We start from the raw sequence: 23,806 nt of genomic DNA, 5'->3' as shown, positions 1-23,806 counted from the left end.
TATTTTGAAAGCATTTCTCCCAGTGTGTGTGTGTTGTATGTGAATGTGTGTAATGTATAGTAGACGAAACGTTAGCCACAAAAGATTGGCTGCTTTACAACGCAAAAGACAAAGGGAATACAAAAGTTGAAATTGAAATAAATATATACACAATTCCTCGAGCTGGGAAAAGTTGTAGAGATGTGCAAAAATAATATTTAAGATTTCCATGTCCTTTGAAGAAAACTTAGCTATACACGTACAGAATATATGGCACATTGTGATAATGTGATGAAAAATCATAAGATGGAGAAAATTATAGCTATACACAAACGTATTTTCTTGTTTTGGTAGTTGTTTATTGGGTTTTTGTAGGTTTTTTTTTTAGAGAGCAAATTATACAAAATAAAGAGCATTTTGTCGGTGGGGGGGACTATTCGTTCATACTTACTATTGTAATGTTTTGATTGTTTGTTTTTGATTGGTAATTTGTAAATTGTTAGAATATATCGTAGTGGCCATCAGCTCAAACGTTGCGGAAAGACAAAGCACAATTAAGAAGAAGAGATTTGTTTAAACGTTTTGGATCTTTGCTTTTTGATGTGTTTGATAAATAATTTTAACTATACTCTGTCATGCACTTGGTGAGAGCTTCATACGAGCATGCAAGTTATATTGTATTTTCCAATTTTCTCCACCAATTTTCATTGTTTACACTCCTCATAATGAACTTTGCTCCACGTCATAAAAATAAGTTTACGCTAAAGATGTTCCTTATCTTAGGGATTAGTCACATACATGTTTGCGGTTAGGAATGGGATAAAAAATTATTAAATCAAAAATTCTAAAACGAAAACTGTATTCCAAAAAAAAGCAGCTAATAAATATAATTTACTTCTAAGCAAAGAATTGGAGTTCGCTGACTTGAATATTATTTCCCATGTTAGTGACAATTCCTCGATCGAACGTGTTCTGATTCACTGGTTATTAAATACGTTTCAAGGTGGAATTTGTAAAATTGATGACTGATAATGGACTACTTTATGATTCTGTTATCAAACCGGAAGAACTTCAAGAATTATTGTTTAAGCCATGATTCCTAACAGAGATAATGGGCATGAATCGGCCTGAACAACAGTACATTGTAACGAGATATATTATCACAATAAATAAACTCAACGTGGACACAAGGGTTACGAACGAAAAACACAATGAAAAATCGATTAAAACGAAAAACACAGGAGGACGTGGTGGAGTATTTATGGGGCACATTACTTACCTCCTCACTGGATGATTTATCATGGCGCGGTGGCGTTGCCGGCGACGCCTGGCTGAGTAGATCCGGCAGGACACTGCTGGTCCTTGTCCCAGGAGTTCCCAATCCAGTGCCATCGGCGCCCACGCCGCTGCTGCCACCGCCTCCTCCGCCGCCGCCTCCTCGATTCTGTGTGGAAACACATGATACAAAGTTAGCATATCGAGTAAATGCAGTTTCTCAAACAATTGCAATGAAATTAGAGGGAAAAATGGGGTTATAGAATGTCTTCAGGGGAAAGAAAGTGGGAGAAACAGAAATAACAACGAAATGAGTCAAAGAACGTACAAAAGATTCAAGAGATTCAAGAGCAGCAGCACAAAATAAATGAATGCCAATGAGACACTTTGAGGTTGCCTAATGATGGACCCCTCCACTACGAAGCCTCGACTTTAGCCGCATATGGATTTATAGTAGGTACAGGTATATAGACAGTATTATGGGTGCGGGATGTGTGTGTATCCTGTTATACAGAGCTTAAACGCTATCACATTTAGGTATCGAGTGTTCCGCTGAGTTCCTCAAAATTGTTTTAAAGCTAACACTTATTCTAAATGAGCAACATTTCAGTTTCAGCGCAGCAGGCAAAACGTGACTCAAGTTGCAGAAACAATCTTTCAGACGGGCGCGTTGTATTGTTTATGTTTCTTAATTAACTTTTAGTCTTGCATATACCAAACCAGCAAACTTTTGTAATTGATTCCTGGGTCGAGTTTGTCATTGTTCAGAGAAAAGCTTTAAAACAATTTTGAGCGAAAGCAGTAGAGTTTACAGATGATACAGAGCATTCTAATTTACAGAGTTACAAGAGGCAGCAAAGTAGAGATTTTGTTTAATAAGTAGCACTAGCATTAGCTATTATGAATCTAGAAACAAAGATATTCTATATTTCCAAACTATTTCGGTGTTTATATTCAATTAAACCCAAATACATAAAGATTTCATTATTCAACTAATTAAAGTAGTTTATGCAATTTTTAAATGATCCCTGAGCTGCCTAAAATACAAAAACTCAATCATAAAACTGTATCGACACCGTATTATTAACATTTAAACAGGAAGTTCAGGAAAGCTTTAACCTGCACTACGGGTATTAACTGATCTCATTAGCATTCGATACTTTTGCCTCTTTTCGGGGTTTTGGATTATATACAGATTAGATTAGTTTACCGATCTCGATTGTCTACCGGTTATTTGCGTTTGTTAATCAGTGTTCTTAAGCGTATTAGATAGTCTTAATTAAGGTTGCGGTTAGCTTAGGTCCTAAAATGGCGTGGGCTCCGATTGATTATGAAAGTATACAAAACCAATGAGAATGCAATAAACAATGGAGCATAAAAACCAAATAAAACCAAACATGCTCAAGCAATGAAAATAAGATAAACACATCTCTTAGCTTTCCCCTAAATGTATTATACATTTCCAGCGGTTTTTTTCGATTAGCAACAATGGGTGTGTATTGTTTAATATTTTATTTACGAGCTATTAGTTGAAAGTGCGTGTGTGTGGATGCGGTGAGTATGGAGTATGGATATAGCGAGCCAAATGGTAAATTTCAGCCTTTTTTTGGTAGTTCGGGTTTGGTTTACTTTTCTGGCGCCAAGACAAAACACAATTTAATGGAATAATTATTTTTGCAATATTCTTTTTTTTTTGTGGTGAGTTATGTTCGCAGCATTTTTTTTTGAATAAATGTTTGCCTCTCTGTTGATTTGCTTGTTTGGTGCGAGCTGAGAGCGTTTACCTGCTGCTGCTGTTGCTGCTGCAGTTGCTGCTGTTGTTGCTGCTGCTGCTGCTGCAGTTGCTGCTGCCTTTGGGCGCGAACGGCAGCATTCTGCAGCACAATGACGGATTCAGTCTTTTCGCGACGCGGTCGCAGGAAGTGAAAGTTGCCCAGGGACTTGGAGGTCTTTGGAGCAGCTCCCTTGGTGGCAGTGGTTGTGGATGCAGTTGCTCCTGGTTTGGCACTGGCCGTGGCCGTGACAGTGGCAGTTCCTGCTGCAGCTGCTCCTGGCGTTCCAGGCGCGGCATTCTCCTTGCTCTTACTGCTGATGCTGCTGTTGTAAATGCTGTTCCTTTGGTACACAGCGCTCGACCTCTGCAGTGCCTGTGCTGAGGGCGATCCCGCTGTGGATCCCGATGCAGTGGCACCACTGAACACAGCCGAGTATCGCTTGGCCAACGGGAAGAAGTCCGAGTTCTCGCGTCGAAAGCCGCGCTCAAAGTTCATCGGCAGTCGGGAGTCCGAGTCCTGGCGCTTATGCGCTGGGGAATTGGTGCTACCACTGCTTCCGCTACCACTTGCACTTCCCGATCCCGATCCCGATCCTTGTTCTTTGGCAATACTTTGGCTGGCAGTTGGTTCGGCCTTCAGTGGCTGATAGCCCCTGGGAACTGGTCTGGTGATGGCCTCCGCCACACTGGCCCTCTGAAGCTTCGTATCCACCTTCAGCGTGCTCAGCTGGGAGCTGCGGCTCAGGCTGGCAGTGGTAGTCGGACTACCACGTCCACTGCCCCTTGGACCGTTTGCGTTCTTGGGGAAGAAGCGATCAAAGTCCCAGTCTCTTAGCAAATTGGATTCATCGCCGCGACGCGACGGTGTCACATTGGCTTGCGATGTGGAGGCGGACTTTTGCAGGCGGTTTATGTTCTGCTCTAGTTTCTATTGGGGATTTCAGGTTCAGGTTCAGGGAGGAGTAGTAGTGGTTGTTGTTGTAGTAAGTACGCAGCAAGAGAAGAATGGTGTTAGGTTGTTGGTCTGTTTTTAATACTTAGAGGCATCTAAATATCGATTAAAAGAGAGCTTGCTTCATCCCCACCCACCACAGCATGGAAAGTTTTTCATGAATTCTGCTCTTCATTCCGGTAGGTTGCCAAATGCACAAGGCTTGATATATATATTTCTGATTAAGATCAGTTGTCACAGAAATATGCGTACCAGCCCAGGTATTCGAGAGATATATGTATATATATTATGGGGTGTGTGTGCAAATGTGCATATATAGTCATGTATGTACAATATCTCGATCGTGTCAACATTCTATGCACCAGTGCATTAATGTTTATATAGATGCAACATCACACATGGCTCAATCAAAATATACAAAAAAAGTTAACGAAAGGTAACGAAAATTTGGAAAATCAATTTGTACAAAGAAAGAAAAATTCACGAAAAAGATTTCACGCTGCTTGCGCCATTAAATAACTATAAAAAATATATATATATATCGAATCAAGATTAATGCAAATTCGTATAAATTTAGTAGGAAAATCAAATAATATTTTAAGCTAGTCTAAGTAACTCTTTAATTTAGAGAACCACAACCAGGTTGAACTTAGTTTATATTATCCGTTTTTGTTTGATTTAGTTGTAATCGTAGGTTCTTTTGTTCGGGTTGGCAGACCTTTAACCCAGCAAAAGCTAGTTTACAATTTGTACAATTGTCACCGATGTCACAATGCAGTTAACAATTATCCTAAAGCTCATTCTGCCCTAGCCCTCTCTAAACGCATCTCATCGGTGGTAGAAATCAAAACTAATAAGTAAGTAATAACTAAACTAAACGAAGAAACGCACTCGTACGTGCGTGTATATGTAAGGATATAGAAGCTATGAGCTCGGAAGAAGCTATGGGTGTGCAACTTACGCGCTTCATGATCAAAGTCCGATCGCCGGCCTGATCGTCGTCGTCGGGCGTGGGCGGCAGTGGGCGGTTGGGCGGTCCACCGCTGCCGTGACTCAAGGGCGTTGTCGTGCTGACGTCCTCGGAGACGGGTCCCAAGCCGGGCCTATATGAGAATTCGGGTCTGAACGTAACGAAAACCAAAAAGCCAAAAACAAATCGAAAACGAAAAAGGGGCGGCAAATCGTTGGTGGCAATGGTTATGGAAATGAAATGGGAGTGGCAGTGAATGTGGATGTGGAAGGGTGTAGGTGGTCGGTGGGTAATCAATGAGGTGTTTAAATAAGTGAGAGACAAGAATGTTGTGAAGTGGGGTTAGTATCAATAGAGAGATGATGTGTTGCTTCTTATCAGGGACCGCAAATAGATTGTATTACTTATATTGTATTAATTTCTAATTAAAGCATTAATATTGATTCAATTTAAGAGATAGCAGGCATCTTCATTTGCGTTCCCTGTCGTTTGATTCTTGATAGTGAACTACTTGGTTGCATCATCGATTTGTGGGATTTTGCTGCAAACTGTCACGCCCCTTCTTTGTGCTTGTGTACTTACAGTGGCTTGGGCGGATCACTGGCCAGTAGAGTTCCATCGTTCCTGGCCCGATCGTTGGGCTCATCCGGCTCGCTGTCCGAATCGCTGCTGTCCAAGGGATCCAGTGGATTCACCGGCTGGCCCAGATGATTGTTCGACTGTTGCGGCAGTGCGGCGGCCGGCTTGGATGAGCCGCCGCCTCCGGATGCCGATCCCCCGGAGGAGGACAGACCGCTCGACTGGCGATTGTTGCGAGGCGGCGCCTCCGGCTGTGCCTGCTGCTGGGATCCCTGGCCACCGGCGGCCGTCTGCGGCTGTGGCTGTTGGGAGAAGACCACGCCCAATTCACTTAATTGTGCTGCTAACACATCCAAATGATCCTACAGTTTTACAATACATTTTTTGTTTGTTTTTTGGTTTGTTGTTTTCGTTTCAGGGGCAGGAGGATTTGTGTGTGTATGTGTGTGTGTGTGTAGTTGGTTGTGTGTATTTTGTTGGGTGTGTGTTGAATTGCACATGACACCACAGTATTTCGGGTTTTCGATTTATTTCGAGGGGGAATGGGAACGAAAAGTAAGAGAGCATTAGATTGGATTTTCCACCGATACGGTACTTATAGATAACAAAAACATAACGATCAAACGATCACGCCAAGCGAAAAGGTGTTTTTGGATCCAGTAGAGCATTACATAGAATCGGTTAGAAAGCTCGGTTGTTAGTCGTTATCTACGTTAGTTGGATGTAAACTTCACTTTGGTCGAAACAGCATTAGAAACGCATCAATCACACAGGAAACTCTATGCTCCAGGCATATCAATCTACTTTGGTGGTTAGTCAAATCGGTTGAGTTATGCAATCTTGGCGCTGTGGAAGCTTAGTTCAAAAGTGGCACGTGCAATAGGTGTTTGGTTTGGTTTTGGGTTTCAAGAGTTACAAAGGGTTTTGTGTACCTCCGGTTACAGCAATTTTGACTATGGTCCAAAAGGGGGGATTTCTGGGGCTACACAAATGGAAAACAATCAATGCAGAGTGCGTTGCCGAAGTTATATATGTTAGTTTTAAACCAGTTATCTTATTTAACAAAAAGGTTAGGAACTTCTGAAACGCACTCCAATTTCAAATGTATGCAAACTTTATAGGAAACTCAAGCAGTGAACGAAACAGAAAAGATGCGACAGGCTTCAACTGAAAATCGTAGGACATACCTCAGGTCTCCTTGGTGGTAACTGTTGTTGTTGTAGTTGTTATTGTTGTTGTTTTAGGAGTAGTAGTCATGATTGTTGTGGTGTTTTTGATAATATCAAGTGTTTGTTTTGTTGTAATCGTAATCGTGTGCGGTTCGAAAATCATACGTTGGTTTAACGGCGCAACGGGATGATGCACACATGAGTCAAATCATAAATCGACAGATATATTGCGCATATGGTATATACGGGTTTATCAATGCATATTTGTATACGGTATACGGTATATATATATAATATATATTTATATATAGATTATGTAGGCGCACATAACATGAAAATAAAAGAGATATAAATTAGGATAAGATATGGCATGGTATCGACTTTTACATGGTTTTACATATGGGCAAAACTAAAAACTAACTACAACGAGGGCGAGGGCGAGGGGGGTTTACAAATTACGGGGCACAGATGGGTCATCCTTGGGCACATTTCAGTAACTATAAGCTGGTGCTATGCTTTCTCGACTGCAAGTCATTGCTCTGGAGACCTCCCCATGAGATCGGATTACCCGATTGCCGCCTTATCGGCCCTGCCCTTTCGCTGTTAATCTACGCCCGATACGCACCGATGGCTTGAAGTTATTCTGCGAGTTGCGCTGCTGTTGCTGCGGCGTCTGTCCCGCCGGCTCGCCGCACTTGGGGGTCGGTGGCAATGGCCGATTGGCGTGCGGCGGATCCGGCACCACGATCAGGCGCTGTGGCGGCCGTGCCGGCGGACCCGGCTCCTCAACCTGCTGGCGCTGTAAACAAAAAAAGGTTCAGTTGTGTGACTTCATTTAATCAGTATAATGTGAAAAGCTCAGCAGCATCTCCTTACCGATGGCGGTTTCGGCTGCCGATTGGCCTGGGGCTGCTGGGCCTGCGCCTGCTGCTGGGCGGCCTGCTGAGCCTGTTGTGCTGCATGGGCCGCCGCTGCTGCCGCCGCCGCAGCCTGTTGTTGCTGCTGCTGGAGTTGCGCCTGTGCCTGGGCAGCGGCATGGGCGGCAGCCGCCTGGGCCTGCGCCTGGGCCATCAGGTGATGCTGCTGCTGCTGCTCGGCGGCCAGGCGACCCTCCTGGATCTGCTGGAAGTTGCGGCGCAACGTATCGCCGCCTGGTGCCTGGACAATGGAGCTGTGCTCGCCGGCCAGCTGCGGTTCGTCGTCGTCGTTGTCGGAGCCCGAGTAGCGATAGTCCTCGCGCTCCTTCTCCTGCTTGCGCTTCTTGCAGCGATCGATGTGGTCCTTCAGCTGGATGCGCACCTGGCGATCTGTGGGCTGGTCCTTGATGAAGCCGTGCTTCAGCAGGTTCTCGGTGTAAGGCCGCTGGTGATAGTCCTTAACTGTTGATAAAACATTACGCTTAGTTATGATTCTTATGGGATTACTGCGTGTGGAATCGCATGAGTCAAAAAGAGTTTCTTGCTACCACAGTCGTAAAAGCAGATGACTCACCTAGCACCGTGTCAATAAAGCCGTGAAACTTCTTGGACCACTTCTTCGATTTGAGTCTGGGTGGCGAGTTGCGCGGAATCAGGAAGAGGGCGCGCATCGGATGCAGATCGCAGAGCGGGGGCTGTGACTCAGCCATCTCCAGGGCGGTGATGCCCAGCGACCACAGATCGGAGCGATTGTCGTACGTGGCGTCGGGATTCTCGTCGCAGGCAATGACCTCGGGGGCCATCCAGTAGGGAGTACCTATGTATGGTGCAAGGGAGAGAAGCGGACGAAAGCCAGTTTTTAGCAGGTAGGATCGTCGGTGGCAGGTGACTCATTTGGCTCACCGATGAATGTGTTGCGCCGGCCTATCGTGCGATCCAGCTGAGCGGACACACCAAAGTCCACCAGCTTCACCTCGGCATTGTCGGTGAGGAGCACATTCTGCCCCTTGATGTCGCGATGGATGACTTTGTTCGAGTGCAGGTAGCTCAGGCCCCGCAGGATCTCGCGGCAAATGTAGGCGATCCACTCCTCCTTCAGGCTCTGACCCTTGGTGGACTTGACCAGATCCGTCACCGATCCAGCACCACAGTACTCCATCACCAGCCATAGCTGATCGTCCTTCCCAGGCGGTGACTTCTTGATGAAGGCACCGTAGTAGGTGGCAATGTTGCGGTGATTCGAGTATTTCTTTAGCACATTGATCTCCAGCTTGATCTCCTCCTCTTCGTCCTCGGTGACGTCCATCACCTTTATGGCAGCCAATTGACCAGTCTTCGTGTGACGGCCCTTTGAATAGAAAAGCAAGAATTCGAAATGTTAAAAACAATGTTTTAATAAAAACAGAAACTTCAACTAATGAACGACATTTTTTCGCCATTGTTCATGTTTAAAATCGTATACTTCAATGCGTGAAATAGGATTAATCTCTGAATATAGGAGTTCCAGTGACGAATGGTGTTTGTTGACGGGTATGTTTTGTGACGGGTAACATAAGTCATGGCAAAATAAGTTTGTTTTGAATTCAACTGACATACCAACGTGTTTTTGCACTGTCTGGCATTATGACGATTTAAATAACATTCGCATGTTTCTAAATGTTATAGTGTGGCTTCTATTTGCTTAGCTATATCGCAATTCATGTTCTTTGAATGCGGAAATTATAGCTTTGAATATTTAAAACTATTTAAAAACACTCGAGTCCCAAGAACGCGAACCGAGTTGGTCATGAGCACTGGCCATGATCGAGGTCAGGCCTGGGTTGCGTTTCCAGAACTCGGTTGGGTTGTTTGGTTCATTGCGGCATAGCGGCATTGAGGCTGTTTAATGCACTTCAGCACCATTCAGCTCCATTATGCCGTCGACGACAACAAGACGATGACGCTGGCGACGACCATGGAGGCGTTGGCTAGTGCAGCTCTGTGTATATTCTATATATTTTATATGGTCTGTGGGTCTCGCTCTCCCCGCACCCCGCATTCCCGCCCAGCGTCCACAAAGTGCGACGCATAAAAAGTGATTAAGTAAACAAAAGCAGGCGCAACGGCAGCATCGGCATCGCCAACGCCAACGCCATCGACTCCAATGGAATCAAACAATAGAACGCAACGCAACGCAACGCAACACAACGAGGAGGAGCGCAAGTGGAGGGCAGAGAACTCTGTCTGGAGAGGAGCATCAACCTCGAGGGGGTAATGTGTCTGCTCAATCAGAGTGTCAAGTAGTTAAGGTAAACATGCCACAAATATCTATTCAAGAGCGCCACGAAGGTGACTAAATCAGGACCTGGATGGGGGAAACTAAAAAAAAGATTGAGGCACTGAGAAAAATGCCCTCTTAACTATTTCCAGATAGAGAGGTAATTAAAACAAGCAGTCTGCATTTGGAAAAGTTCTATGATTTAAGAGTATGGTGTCTTTAAAAAGAAGTCAATCTTTATTATAAAATCTACTCTCCAATCTGTGGACTACTAATGCTTAGAACTTAGCAAGTGATTCACGAGTTCCAAAGTTTGCTAGTCACGTTGCATCTTTGGCGTTTAGTGCTGGTGCACAGACCAACCCCAACTAGTTTCAATTAGCCTGCCACTTTAATCAAACTCGCAAATTGTTTTTTATTCTCTACCCCCTCTTTTCTGGCCAAGATTGAGTTGTCCTGACCAACCGGTTACTGGGTTCAAAAAGCGTTCCCAGCTTCATCAGCTACATCAGCTGCATCTCCATCTCCGTTGCGGCTGCTGTCTTGTCGCCTAAGCCGCTTTTAAAGTCATTTTACATTTAATACAGTTTTAATTGAGTGAGCAGGAGCATCAGGCTCCGGCCCCGTCCATAAATCAAAATGCTTAACGAGAGATGATAACGATTTAAGTGACGATAGTCGTACGATGACGATGCGCCTATGTGGTACGGGATGCTATGAAATGTTGCCCGTCGGCTCTTCGATGTTCACTTTAAGAGGGTGATTACGACGATTTGGTTTCTAGTTTGCGACCCACAGGGGAAAACACTTTGGAAACTTCATCTCTGCGCTGATCTATATCTTGAATAGCTTCGGGTTGATCGGTGTATTTCGGGCACCTTTAAAAGACGTCGTTTTAACTCTCTATGGTTTTTTTAAAGGGGGAAGTGGTGTTCCGTTCACTCATGAAGTTTTTGAACCTAACAGCAGTCATATCAAATATTCATCTCCCTTTTTTTGTATATAGTATAAATTTAGAAACAAATAGATGAAAATCTGCATTCGCAACACCATTACTTCTAGTGTATTCCAAAACTCTGTGTGCAAAAACCTGTCATTTTCTTTCCGCTTATTGAATAGTTAGACGAGGCGTTACACCATGACTAGATTCCATCAAAACGTTATTAAAAAAAATGGCCAAACCAAGCGAAAGGAGCTGGAGAACGTCTTGGCCATCATCGCATCATCATCAGGTTCTAACTGTGCTGCAGATTTTATGCAAATTAATGACATGCACTAATGGAGCCTGACTTGTGCAATAGAACAAAATTGTGCATAGAGAAATCGATTAGCCGAAACGATGGGGTATTGTTGGGGTACCAGGAAAGTACCAGAAAATTGTCGTCTTTGATTTTTGAGTGAGTTCAAATTCCGCCCCCAGCCACGTAGCTAGGTAATCGAAGAAGAAAGATGATTGCCGCAATTAATACAAAGAAAAATATTTGTGAATCACTCAGTGCGGTCGGTCGCACTCTCCTTGGCATTTCTTCACCTCCCATCGGTTTCTTCTTAAAAGCCCAAAAGCAAATAGAGCTAAACAATCCGCTGAAACAAATAAACAAAGCCACTGACTGCGACCGACGACGACAAGCCTTTTGCCATATAAAGCTCTGCGACCGAGGAAAAACAACAAAAAAGAAGAAAAATCGCTGAATTTGTAATATAATCAAAATGTGAAAATGTTTTAAAGGTAAAGTCAACAATGGAATGAAGCTCAGTCGCGTCGAGTGGTGCAGCTGTCCGATTCGGGTTTGGATTTGCCTACCTATGCACAAGAGATGGTTTATGATTACCACACCGAGCACGAGTATCTGTCACTCACAGATACACATGCAGATACAGATACAGATACAGATACATTTACGGATACGGATACAGGCGCAAATAAAATCAAGCGTGAAAAGAAACCCAAACAATAAAACAATCAACTCGATGATATGCCACAAATATACAGATACTTGGGTGCTAGGGTGGACCTGTCTTGTAGAGATATTTTAAAAATAAAATAGAACATGGCTATGAATTAAGCAGAGCGATATTCATTTCAACTGTTTTACAAAAGATTACAAAATAACTTAACCACACTCTTTCCCTTTGATTTTTCAAAATATGTATTTAAAAGCCAATTAACTTCTGTATTGCAAAAATCACAGGTCCGCCGTAAACTGCATTAGTGCCTATAGAAAAATGCATAAAAAGGGAGGATATATATTCTCACAAGCATTGTATATACAAGATCGTGAAAAGTATACGTAAGAAGCAAATGCAATATCTTCATTTGGAAACTTTACGCTGCCTTTACACTCCCTCCTTGTCGACAAAAATCGCAATGAAAAAATGCGAGAAAAATTTGCAACAGACGCTGACAGAAAAAATATGATTTTAGCCTGCAAGCTGGCTGATAACAGAAGAGAGCAAAAAATGAAATAAATATTTAAACGCAGGTCGGAAACTGACGTTGCATAAGAGGCTAAAATGCTGTCAAGTGCCTCCCCTAAAAAGTGGCCCAAAAAGATCAACTTTTGGACATGTTTTTCAAGTTGCCCCAACTTGGCACGCAAATCGCTTGAAACAAAGAGCAGAAAGGGAAGTGCATTTCGTATATACCATATACACGGGGGAAATGAAACTGCGATTGGGTTAGCTGGAAGAAATTGTGTTCCGTTTGCGATAAGGAGAAAAAAAACCCACTGATGTTGATGAACCGAACAAACATGTGTTCTATACGATCAGCAGAAGAAAATAAACGATGAAATGGAAATGTTTTGAAAAGATTAGCTAAGCGCTGGAATCGAGGAAAAAAGGAAATAAAGTTATGGGTCGCAGGAGGGAAATGGGTCACAGAACTTAATTTATCTAGAATTTATGTAGTCAACAAATAAACATGAATCTATACCTCGAATTTCCTGCTCCACTTATCCCATTTGCATGAAATTTGTATTGAATAACCATAACCATCCACCTGCCGGTGGTATTGGGTAACACATAGAGTTCCAACCACACATCAAGTCGAAAGGAAACTAAACCACATGGTACTACCACTTTTGCTCCTCTACTTCAGTCGGTGCTGGTGCTGCTGACACCTTTCATTGAGCTTTGTGGGCATATTTATTGTGGCAACTGAATCCAACTGAATCTTGCAGCTCCCACACAGCACACACCACACACCACACAATTCAATTACCACACTTGCAAGGCCCAGAGATCCGACTTCGAGTACGAATGGAAAACCGCAATACAGCACCACGCCCGTGCGATGCGTCGAGTTAGGCATCATAAGTAACCCACCGGCCCACCGACCCAAAACCCACCAAGTGGCAACAGCCTCCAGTTTGCCCCACTGGCCCACAGAGTTGGGAACCTCCAGTTTGGAGCACAGCTGCGTTTGGCCAACTTACGCAACGCATTTGTGCATAGTTTTTCCACATCTCGATTGCTTTTTGCGCTGCCAGTTGATCGGTGTGCAAATTTGTAGACTCCATTTGAAAGGTGATTAGGTGGGCCACCCTGGGGTTAAGGGGGCAACGAGGAGGGGCATCGGAAAGGTTAGCGCTCATCAATTAGCAATTGTTGTATGTTTCGTTGATTAACCCGGGTAATCAACGTTTTTGTTGTGCTTGAAAACTCGTAGGTGTGCTACAGTCTATAATCTACCCAATTTGTTGATGGAAAGTCTAGTTATAGTTAGTTTAATACTTGGAAATTCCTTTGGTTTCCTAGTATTTCCGATTAAGGCTTTACAGATATCAAACATATTTCTTTTTGGAAAACCAGAGTGTGTGGTGTACTGTGTAGAGGGCCCACTGTACTGTAGTACCCGAATCCACGTTGCTGTAGCTCGTTTGGTGTGCGAGTGTCTGCAGCTGGGTCATAAAACAGCAATGAAGGAGCAATAGTGCTTGAAATTTTTTGTTTAAATTTATGCCCAGAAATGTGGCTTACATTTGGTCAGCGCTCGAAGTGCGCCGCTGTTGCCGGGCAAATCGACGTTGGGGTGGGTCAAAGGTTAGCCAGGCCAATAGTTGCACTTACGCCGCCGCGCTCCATCCCTCCCCCCAGCCACCCACTCGTTCATTGAACCACTTAACAGGCTTTTTAGCACTTGGCTGCATTTCATTAAATTGAATTTTCCCAGCCGTCAGCAGAGGAGTGTGTCTGAGTTCGAGTGGCGTGGCGTAGAGTGGCATGGAAAAACCGAGTTCAAAGTGTTTGGAAAAGCTTTCCATTTTGTATTATTGCCAGGTTGCTGCCGTAGCCTCCACCTGGTTAACCTAGTTAGTCAAAGTTTGTTGTTTGATGTGCCAGTTATTTTCGGAGCCAAAGTGCCCAAGTGCCGACGTAAATGTAATTTTGGCATTTACAACTTTAAAAACTGATAGTACGCCACTAAAAGCAAATTGCCCGAGAATAAATCGAGTTTTAGCCAGAAATTTGTTGTGACTACAAAGGTAATAACCGCAATTGATCAATAAAACAGCAAGCCTTTAATAAACTATTTAAGTTTATCACTAATTTTTTATTTCCCCCCAAAATAAATCATATAAATATAAACCATATAAATACCATTTCACACACTTATTCACGATTACCCACATTCGTAATCGGAACAATTTCCCCCTATTTCCCAATCAATTACCAGCACAATTGTGGTTTATTCATTAGACTTACCGAGCATTAAGTCTACTGGCAATCACAATCACAAATCACAAGAACAATTTGCATGGCCAGATTGTCGTATCAGTAGATTCTAGCTCGAAAATTGAGTCATGGACTCTATTTTCATTGTTGACGGCCAAAGTGTTTATTTGCCAGAGATAAGCGAGCGATGAAAATGTGCCAAATGATAATTTTGGCATATGTGGGGCTCGGCATTGGTGTATGGGCTAAATTCAATGAAACACAAATGTGTTTTGCGATAATGACGTCACTTTTGCGTGTCAACAATTTCCGGTCCCCTTCGAAATGCCCATCATTTTTAGGGGTGTGTGTGTTGTGTGTGTGTGTGTGTATTATTACTTCCCTTGGTTTATATTCTAATTAATTGAGAGCAAGAGTGAGTCCCTCCAGAGCTGTCAAATTGCGATCCCCATTTCGGTAATTGGAAATTAATTCAATTAAGCGGAAAGACAGATAGGGAGAAGAAACTTCCAACCGCAACACGACTGCGGGTCAACGGGTTCGCTTTTTTATTTGTATTCCCATCTCCCCCGATTGTGTGCACAATTATATGGACAATACTAGGGACAATAAAGCATACACATATATTTTCCGATGTCACATTATAAGTCAATATGCAGATAAGGGTCCGCCAGCAGCTACAGAAGAAGCTAAGGCTGTATCATCGGATAGATGGGTTTCATTTCCCTTTGGAAAGAAGACAAAGACTTTTCTCTGTTGCTTGCAGCAAATTATGCATGCAAAATTGCAAAACTTTCACTCATAAATTAATTGTTTAACAGCAACAACGAGAAACAACAAAAAAAATAGACTGGCGAAACAAAACTAAACGAAATCATGGAATTCCGTAAAACAATCTCTGAGTAATCAGCGAAATGTTTGCATATTTAATCAAACCATAAATATTAAAACATTTGCTTATTGCCAAAGTTAACCTTGTAGGCAAAAAAACAACACAAGCCATACTTGTGGCAATTGCTGAATAATGGCCAAACATAAAGATAAAGAGAGCTATCTCATTTGCTGATTTGTGGGCGGTAATTTGGACACATGGGTTTCAAAGTTTATTCGGAAAAGTAGGTCAAGTGTCCATCAACACTGAGGAAAAGCAAATGGAAGCGGGTTGAGTTTGAATCAATATATTGGAAGATATACCAAGTCTTTGTTACACATGGATAGCTTTTTCAATGTAGTTCAGATACTCGCAAAACACATCACAAAAGCTTTCTAAGTGAATCATAGTTTTTGTGATAAAGAAATAAAGAAAAATAAATTCCTCTGTTAAGCAGAACTCTTCATATTCATATATATACTCAAATATACGCTAAGCTGATTTTCCTGGTATTCTAAATGAACCAATTAGCAAATCAAATAGGGTAGCACTTCCACATTTGCTTTTGCCTTTTGGCCAAATCTAATGGCCCAAAGCCCGACCTTTGATCAACCTTTTTTTTAATAGTGTTTGTGGTTTCAGTTTGCTGGAGTTGGAGAGGGCAGACCACAAAAATTTCACACGCCGCCTTCGAAAGTGATAAATTTTCAACTTCCAACATGCATATATAATTTGCGCCGAAAACAAAAGCTGTTAAAAAATAAATAAAAACAGAGAGACCACAAAAAAAAAAAAAAAAAAACAGCAACCCACGCAGACTGATTATAAAAAATGCATAACTTAGCAGCTTCGACACCAACTCACTGGCCATCAAGAAGAAGCGGCGCAACTTCCCAAGGTCGTTACTGGGTGCCCACACACATATAGACATCCATACACCATACACACCATCTACACCTATGTGTGAGCCACATTCCCCCACCACGACTCCAATTCGATGACTTTCCCATCGCCGTTTGCTGCGGCTAGCAAAATGTGCCTTTCTTTTATTTTCGCACCTGGCGACCTGGCGAAAAAACACTCGAAAACGTAAACCCAAAATCCCATTTATTGTTTTCGCACAAAACTTGCGGAAGGGGGAAGCAGGGGGGAGGGGAGGCAGGCAGTGTACAGGTTGCCTTGTCAATGAAAAAGTGTCAGGGCTAGAGATTTAATTAAGCGAACAAAGCGAAGCAGCCGGCCCGAAATCAGTAATCCGAATAACCAAAAGCCAAAATACAGAGCAATCGCAGAGTTAGTGAACCTCCACTAAAAATACAATGAGCGGCAAATAGCGCAGAAAATGCAGGGAATGGCTAAAGATAGCGAGGGAATCATTTAAATATTTGTGAAACAGGGAAAGAGAAAGGAGACTTCACTACACTGCTACAAACTAAAGAGAATTTATAGTCTTTCAAGTTCATTTTAAACGCAGTTTAAATATGAATACAGGAATACCTTTAAAGATAATTCTTCCTTAGCATCCTGCAGTTAGATTTAGTATTAAGTGCGTAATTAAAGGCTAGATTCAGATACCAATTTTATAGTAATTGTAGAGGTTCCCTACATTTTATATCTTTAGTTTTTCTCTGCGTGTACCCGCTCGGTGCTCTGTGAACGTGTCAATGACTTGTGTTCGCTTAAATGCTTTTGGAGCCTACCCAACAAATACTATTTGCGTAATAATTAGTTTTTTTTTTTTTGTATTTTTTTTATATCTGTGACATTGAGAGAGCCTTTTATGCTTTTTTGGGCACTCGTGCACTAATTGCTGCCTCTTTTATGGGGCCCAAAGTCGGTTTGTGTGAGTAGTTTCTCCTTTGTATTCCGCTGTCTTTCCTATTGCTCTTGCTTGTGGCTTCCTGCTTGATTTGTTTATTGGCTTTAATGTATTTTGCATGTTTAGCTTGTCGTGTTTTATTTTTATTGACTGCCCTGCACTGCAGTTGCTGCCTCTGCCACTGCCTCTTTAGATTCAGTTTTTAACTTCAGCTTCAGCTTCAGTTTCTTTCTGCCTGGCTGCGCCTGCGCCGTTGGTTAATTTCATATCCCCCATTTATTTGCTTGCGTGCTTTATTATCATGTCTCGCTCATAAATATGTATTGTGGTCTTGCTGTCTGCACTTGTCTGTCTCCAACTGGAGCTCCACCTCCTCCGAAGCCAACTTCACCACCTCCTCCACCCCTTCGTAAGCCTCCTCAATCCATCTGCTTCCTTCTCGAGTTCCCCGTAATTGGGTCAAAGTTCGCCCAGCTATGAAAAATGTTAATTATACGACAACTGTGGGCCGCTGTCGTTGTTTTTATTGTGTGGGCGGAAACTAACGGGAGCCAAGCCCCAAAAATAACATTTATAAACATTGCGGAAATTGGGCTTTGTGTGTGTCGTTTGGATGCCAACACGTTCATATGCACTTAGAGCATTCAAAACACGACGAATATATTATGAAATTAAGTACAGTTCAAGTAAAAATTATTCTGTAATTTCATTTATAAGCTGCAATCTCCGAGCTTTTTTAATATTTCTTAAGCGATAACATAATGCCGCATTAAGTAAAGAATAAAACCGACTTGCAACTAACTTTTTGTGAAATAAAGCAGGCAATGAACTAGAAATATATTTGACAGCTACGGTGCAAGTAAACTTCTTTCGCATTTGTAAACTTTTGTAAAGTTTCTTTGTCTGAACTTTGCCTCCTGGCCACCGTCCTCAATTTCCAGTTGACCACGTTTAAAGTCAGACTTCTCATTATAAGTTCCACACTCCCACTGCACCCCCACAGCAAAAAAAAAAAACAAAAATCAGTGCACTTGGCATAAGTCCGTTAACACGTTGCACTTGTACGTGTTCCCCGGAACCGCATGTGGCTAACGATCCTCCTCCACATCCCCACCTCACTCCTCCGCCACAATTTCATTCCATTTCAGCTCCTCTGACTCAGTGGACGACAGTTTGGCCAGCTTATTAAGTGCGATAAAAGGCAAACATTCAGCGCAGTTGGTGGAAATATCGAGTTATCAATAAAGCGGAAGTGCCCTAAACAAAACAAACACGAAAGCGAAAATCAAAATGAAACGGGGGAGACAGATAGTCATAAATCAATGGAGCTTTGCAAAAAGATTCCCAGAAACGAAATTAAGTCATGCTAAAGATCGTCATTGACTGGAACTCGCATCGAATGCTGTTCGAAATACCCAAAAAGAAAAAAACACCCAGACCAAAATGAAATTATGATTAAGCAGGCAGCAGGCAGCAGGCCAAATGGCAAAAATTGGTCAACACGGCTCTGTGACGTTTGATAAGCTGCTGGGGCCAAAAAGGTGGCTCTCGCCTCGAATTGCGGCTCAATAACCAATAACCCATAACCAAAGCGAATGTAAACCGGTTGGACAGTCAGTCAGTTAGTAAGCAATCGACGTAAAGTCGGCTAAAAACCACTGCCAAATACTCGTAAATACCAACGAAATGAGGCATACGGCGAGCAAGTGGATGGACTTCGCATCCGTTACTTTTTAAGTGCGTTCGAGTTCCTAGTCACATGCAGATACAGATACAGTTACAGATACAAATACACAATGAGAATCAGATACACAAAGTATCTGGGGGCATTACTCATGCTAATTTCACACAGATGCTTGGCCACTGCGGAATAATGAACTACTTAAAGCGCCAAAGACGTCGCCGGATTGAGTTAACAAGTTTTCAAAGAACTGCGACTACACAGTAAACAAGATTTGGCCTTATTCCTTTTTAAATTCGCAGGAAAATACATTCTTATGGTATCAATTTATAGTATTGTATCTGATTGGTTTATGAGATCTGCGAAACCCTAACAACTTGAGTTGTGTGGGAGATTACAATTGACTGGCATTTCTTGGGCAAACTTCGAGGCCATAAACATATGAAATTACAGAGATTTTTCGAAAGCTGCCAATGCCAACTGATTGACAGCTGAATTTCGTGAAATGGTGTAAGCGATAGAGCTTAATCCACCTGAAGAACCTTATAAGGGCACACGTGAAAGAGCTGGTCATTCCGGGGAATTGAATATAAATAGATGTGTATGAAAAGGAGATAATGAATATATGAATACCCATGTATAATAACCTTGAAGGTGGAAATGGAAATACACTGGCTTGATTACTCATTCTCCAGCGATGCAAACTCTGCGATGATTAACTCACTTAGTGCAAGAGCTTATATTAGATGAGGTATCAAGAACAATACACAAACTTGTGTAATTGCATTACAGGTACTTCTGTAAGCTTTAAACTTTTAAAATGCATATCTTTATGAAATCCGAACGATTAAAAAGCTTGCTGATTAGTTTGACTTTCAAAAACAAGCCCTTCTCGCCCAAATTTAGTTTTAAACAGTTGTAAAACTTTATGCGCCGAAATGACTTCTTTTCATGCAGCTTCAAACCTATTTCCAAATCAAATTACCCACTTCGAGGGCATAAAAATACTTTAGCATCTGTAGAGGCGATAAACAACAACTTGAGGCAAATCCAGCAGCAACGGCAACTCAATTTGGTTGCATTCATCACAGAGATGCCGGCGGCGACCCCCACAAAGTGCAACAGCAACAACAGCAACATGCAACTGCAACAACAGCACCACTATGAACGCCCAAGAGGCACAACAACAGCAACAACAACAACCAATACTTGCCGTTGGCCTCCCAAGCGGCGCATGCCACACTTTTTCCGCTTTTTCTGATTTTCCAACAGCTAACGGTAATTTACAAAAGCAATGTCTATTTTTGTACCGCCGCCGCCGCTTCTGCTGCTGCTGCTGCTGCTGCTGCACAATTGTATCTTGCAGATACATTTTAAACTTATAATTTAAATACAAGCACAAAGTCAAGGCATTGTTTAGCTGCGTGATTATGACGATGATTGTTCCTGTTGTTTCTGATACCCTTCAAAAGAGTTTACTAAATTCGTAAATAAACTCAAATTTTTCAGAAAGATTTCTCTATTAAGTTGAACAATATTTGTGTTTTCATATTAGCTAACATAAAACTTATCAAACTCAATTTTAAAGGGTATTCGTACTTCGAAATTCAAGAGTTTTGACCTCCCTTTTTATTCCTTCTATTATTAACTCTACTATCACTATAAACCCGGCAGGCGTAGAGCCAGAAAAATGTGTTAATGTGTGAGAAGAATCCGTTCTCGGCATTTGTGTTTTGGCTTGTAGTCATTCATTTTTTGTTTTGTTCGCCGCTTTAAGTTATTAGACATCATAGCGGACACAAACTAATTAAAGCAAACCCAGAACACGACGGCAGATGAGGCGTCGCCCTGTAGATACAGATACTCAGATACATATCGCTTTTGCTTAAAAAAAAACAAAAAAAGAAAACATTGCAAAACTAAAGCGAAACGCAGTCAAGCATAAACTCTAACGATTGCTAATTATAAAGAGACTAAGTGACTCGCAGAAGCCAAAAGTCTGAGATCATTGCTCTCTCGGCGAAAATTTGCTTATGAAAAGAAAGCAGTAAAAACTTCACACGAGCAAAATATCAGCACGAAAATAGCCACATAAGCGCCAAGTAAATAGGAGCTAATAAAATATAACGATATGCTTACCTTGTAGACCTGACCGTAGGTGCCATTGCCCACAACTTCGATGAGTTCAAAGATGCCAGCTGGATCCTGAAAGAGAGAATATGTGGAGAACATGAGTGATGAGCTAGGGAAAATCAATGTGGAAACGCCCAAATAAAATCCTTTTTTTTATTTTATTTCAATCTGCCCAAAAACACACAGCTGCCAAACACATACCAGCAAACAAAGAACCCTCGAATGCCCCTCTTGAAACCCTCTTTTTCGGTATTTCGGTACCCGCACCACTTAAACAGCCTTTAAACACGAACCAGGCCGGGCCGGGTTTTCCCTTTGTTTCTGGGTTGTTTGTAAACAAATTATTAAGGCATAACAATACAAATAAGGAGAGACAAGTAGTCCGCAGAGCCACTCGCACTGCGCTAAAAATAAAAAATCCTCGATTTCCAAATTCCGATTTGGATTCCCTACCTCCCATCCCATTCTACCCCCAACCCATCGGATCTGATGATATCCCTTCCATTCCACTTTCATGCCCATTCTCGGGGTTCCCAAAAGCCATACAAATTGCATGCGAGTTCATTGACACGCCACTCGTGACACGAGCGTGACACGAAAACAAGAAGACGAGGCGAGGAGGCACAATGCTTTCTATTTTTATTGGAGCGCGCAGGTGATGGAGGAGCAGTGGAGGAGCGTAAATGGGGTACTGGGGATTACAAAGACGTCCAGAACACGACAGGTAAGCCAAATGCCAATTAAAATACAAAACAAAAACAAGAACGCTGCCATTTCAACAGGTAACTGACTTTTTCGACAGCCCCAGTTGACGCTTAAAGGTTCGAGAGGTTGTGGGTTAAGAGCCACGAGGCGCACATAAAGAAATTTTGCACAATGAATATTGATTTAATAGGCTTATAGATCTATTCTCGGAAAATTGTTATGGCTTTATGATGGACTTATTGTCCTGCGACAACGAAGATAACATTATGAAGACTCTGGCCCAGAAACACAAAAGCAAGCTGACGGGTGCTATGCATATCAGCTACAATGTTGTTCTATTGTTACAAAATAATTAACTATTTATAAACTAATCCTTCGACTTCAGTGTAGTTGGATAAGAAAAGTTAGTAACCTGCAGTTAGTGCTCCAAATTCAGTTTGTGCAAAAGTTCATCAACAAGTCGAACAGGAAAATTGATTGAAGTCTTACAAGCTTGGGAAAAGCGCCCAAGAAAAATCCAGCCATTATTGACAGGAGAATGGTATTCGGAAAATATATCGTGGATTATAACTCTTGGCATCCTCAAACGATTGATTTATGGCGTATCATAAGTTGTCAGCTCTATGCAGCTTTAATCCGCCTCAAACGAACTGCAGTTTTTCACCCCCTGGGTGAAATTCACCCATAATTTTCCACAGGGTGGAAGCTCCTTAAGCTGCAGGAATTAGAGAGTAAAATACAAAAAGTCAACAACCAAAAAAAAAAAAGATGTAGTAAAAGTAAAGTAAAAACCACGAAATAAACAAATAGGGGAAAATCTAAGAGCGGGGGTGTTGGAAAAGCTGAAGAACTATGGAAGCCGCTTTGAGTAGATTTATGGCTGCACCCCCAACCCTTTTTTTTTTTTACCACTCGAGACCCAGAAAAGTGTGTCAAACACATGCGATAAAGGGAAAGGCAGGGAAAAGCCAAAAAAAAAAAAAAAAACAAGAGAGAAAACACAGCCCCAGAGACAAAGAAAACGTGCTGGGAGTGCGACGGAACGGCAATTACTGCTATTTATGGCTGATTACTTCACGTTGTAAAAATCAATTAAAAATTCACAAAAAATAAACTCACTGAATGGAGAGAAAAACGACGATGAAAACCGAGTGAAATGTATCTGCTGGTACACCACACTCCATGACTCATTAGCGTTGACATGTTAAGCAACTCAGAAACAAATGCCACCAAATGAGCAGTCAGCGGGGAGTGGGGAGCGGGGTAGACCGGGTTCAGGTAGCCGTTAGAAAAAAGTTCTAGTCGGTGGTCAGCGATCGCACACTGCGAGAAAATATCACGAAACTGTTTTGTATTCTCAATCTCAAGCGGTATTAGCTTTGCTTTAGCATTAGCTTAGAGCATTCTAAAGTTAAGTCTCAGAAATAAATTTCTTCCCATTTAAAGCTGCTGCAAATTAAATTTTCGATTTTTCCCAGTGTAGATTTGGTTACAGTTATCAGTTACCAGCAGGCAAAACAGGCTGGTTCGGATGTTGTTGGTACTGCAGCTTATTCCTGCCGCTCTCTTTGGAAATTGTCCAGCTGCCGCCACATGTGTGCCCCTTCCCCTCCTTGCTACATCTACCGCCTACCCCCCCCCCTTCACCACCTACTTTTTTGCCTTTTGCTTGCCTTTCCTCTCTGCTCCCCCCATATTGTTGTTGTTGCCCCGGCCGCTGTTTGTTTTTGTATTTGTCCAAACGGGTACAACTAAAACTAAAACTAAACAACCCGTTGGAGGCCGAAAGATCGAGTCGCCGACCAACGCAGTCGCTGGCGGTACAGTGAAGTTTGCTTCAGAAGAATCTTTGATATTGTTAGACTAGATCTTTCAATCCGATTTCCAAAAACTACTTTAAATAAATATGTGCTTTTATAGATAACAGAAGTTGTATAGTACTATGTTATGCATTTTTAAGTTCTATACATTTACATTAGCTACATTTTCTTGGTTGGAAAATCTCTGTCTTTGGTTAGTTGCTTCATTATTACAGTTTGCTTGGCCTG

The 23,806-nt window shown here is 42.2% G+C and overlaps 1 protein-coding gene across 12 annotated transcripts in view; it reads right to left on the bottom strand.

Annotated features, from left to right (window-relative positions):
• LOC6533497 (mitogen-activated protein kinase kinase kinase kinase 4) overlaps positions 1-23,806 on the bottom strand; it is a 31,779-nt gene that overhangs the window by 3,598 nt on the left and 4,375 nt on the right. For 3 of the 12 annotated variants that reach the window (XM_039374411.1, XM_039374415.2, XM_039374412.2), the window contains exons 3-12: positions 21,060-21,125; positions 8,519-8,963; positions 8,190-8,432; positions 7,575-8,077; positions 7,324-7,497; positions 6,717-6,737; positions 5,533-5,891; positions 4,942-5,101; positions 3,039-3,956; positions 1,259-1,423 (exon numbers count right to left, since the gene is read on the bottom strand). In XM_039374411.1, the coding sequence (XP_039230345.1) occupies positions 1,259-1,423; positions 3,039-3,956; positions 4,942-5,101; positions 5,533-5,891; positions 6,717-6,737; positions 7,324-7,497; positions 7,575-8,077; positions 8,190-8,432; positions 8,519-8,963; positions 21,060-21,125 (3,054 nt within the window). The remainder of the gene's footprint in view (positions 1-1,258; positions 1,424-3,038; positions 3,957-4,941; positions 5,102-5,532; positions 5,892-6,716; positions 6,738-7,323; positions 7,498-7,574; positions 8,078-8,189; positions 8,433-8,518; positions 8,964-21,059; positions 21,126-23,806) is intronic. The other 9 variants (XM_015194580.2, XM_015194576.3, XM_015194577.2 and 6 more) reach the window with 7 other exon arrangements.

The sequence above is a fragment of the Drosophila yakuba genome, chromosome 3L (genome assembly GCF_016746365.2).
Source record: "Drosophila yakuba strain Tai18E2 chromosome 3L, Prin_Dyak_Tai18E2_2.1, whole genome shotgun sequence".
In the NCBI taxonomy this organism is placed as follows: Eukaryota; Metazoa; Arthropoda; class Insecta; order Diptera; family Drosophilidae; genus Drosophila; species Drosophila yakuba.
This window is presented reverse-complemented; position numbering and strand designations above follow the sequence as displayed.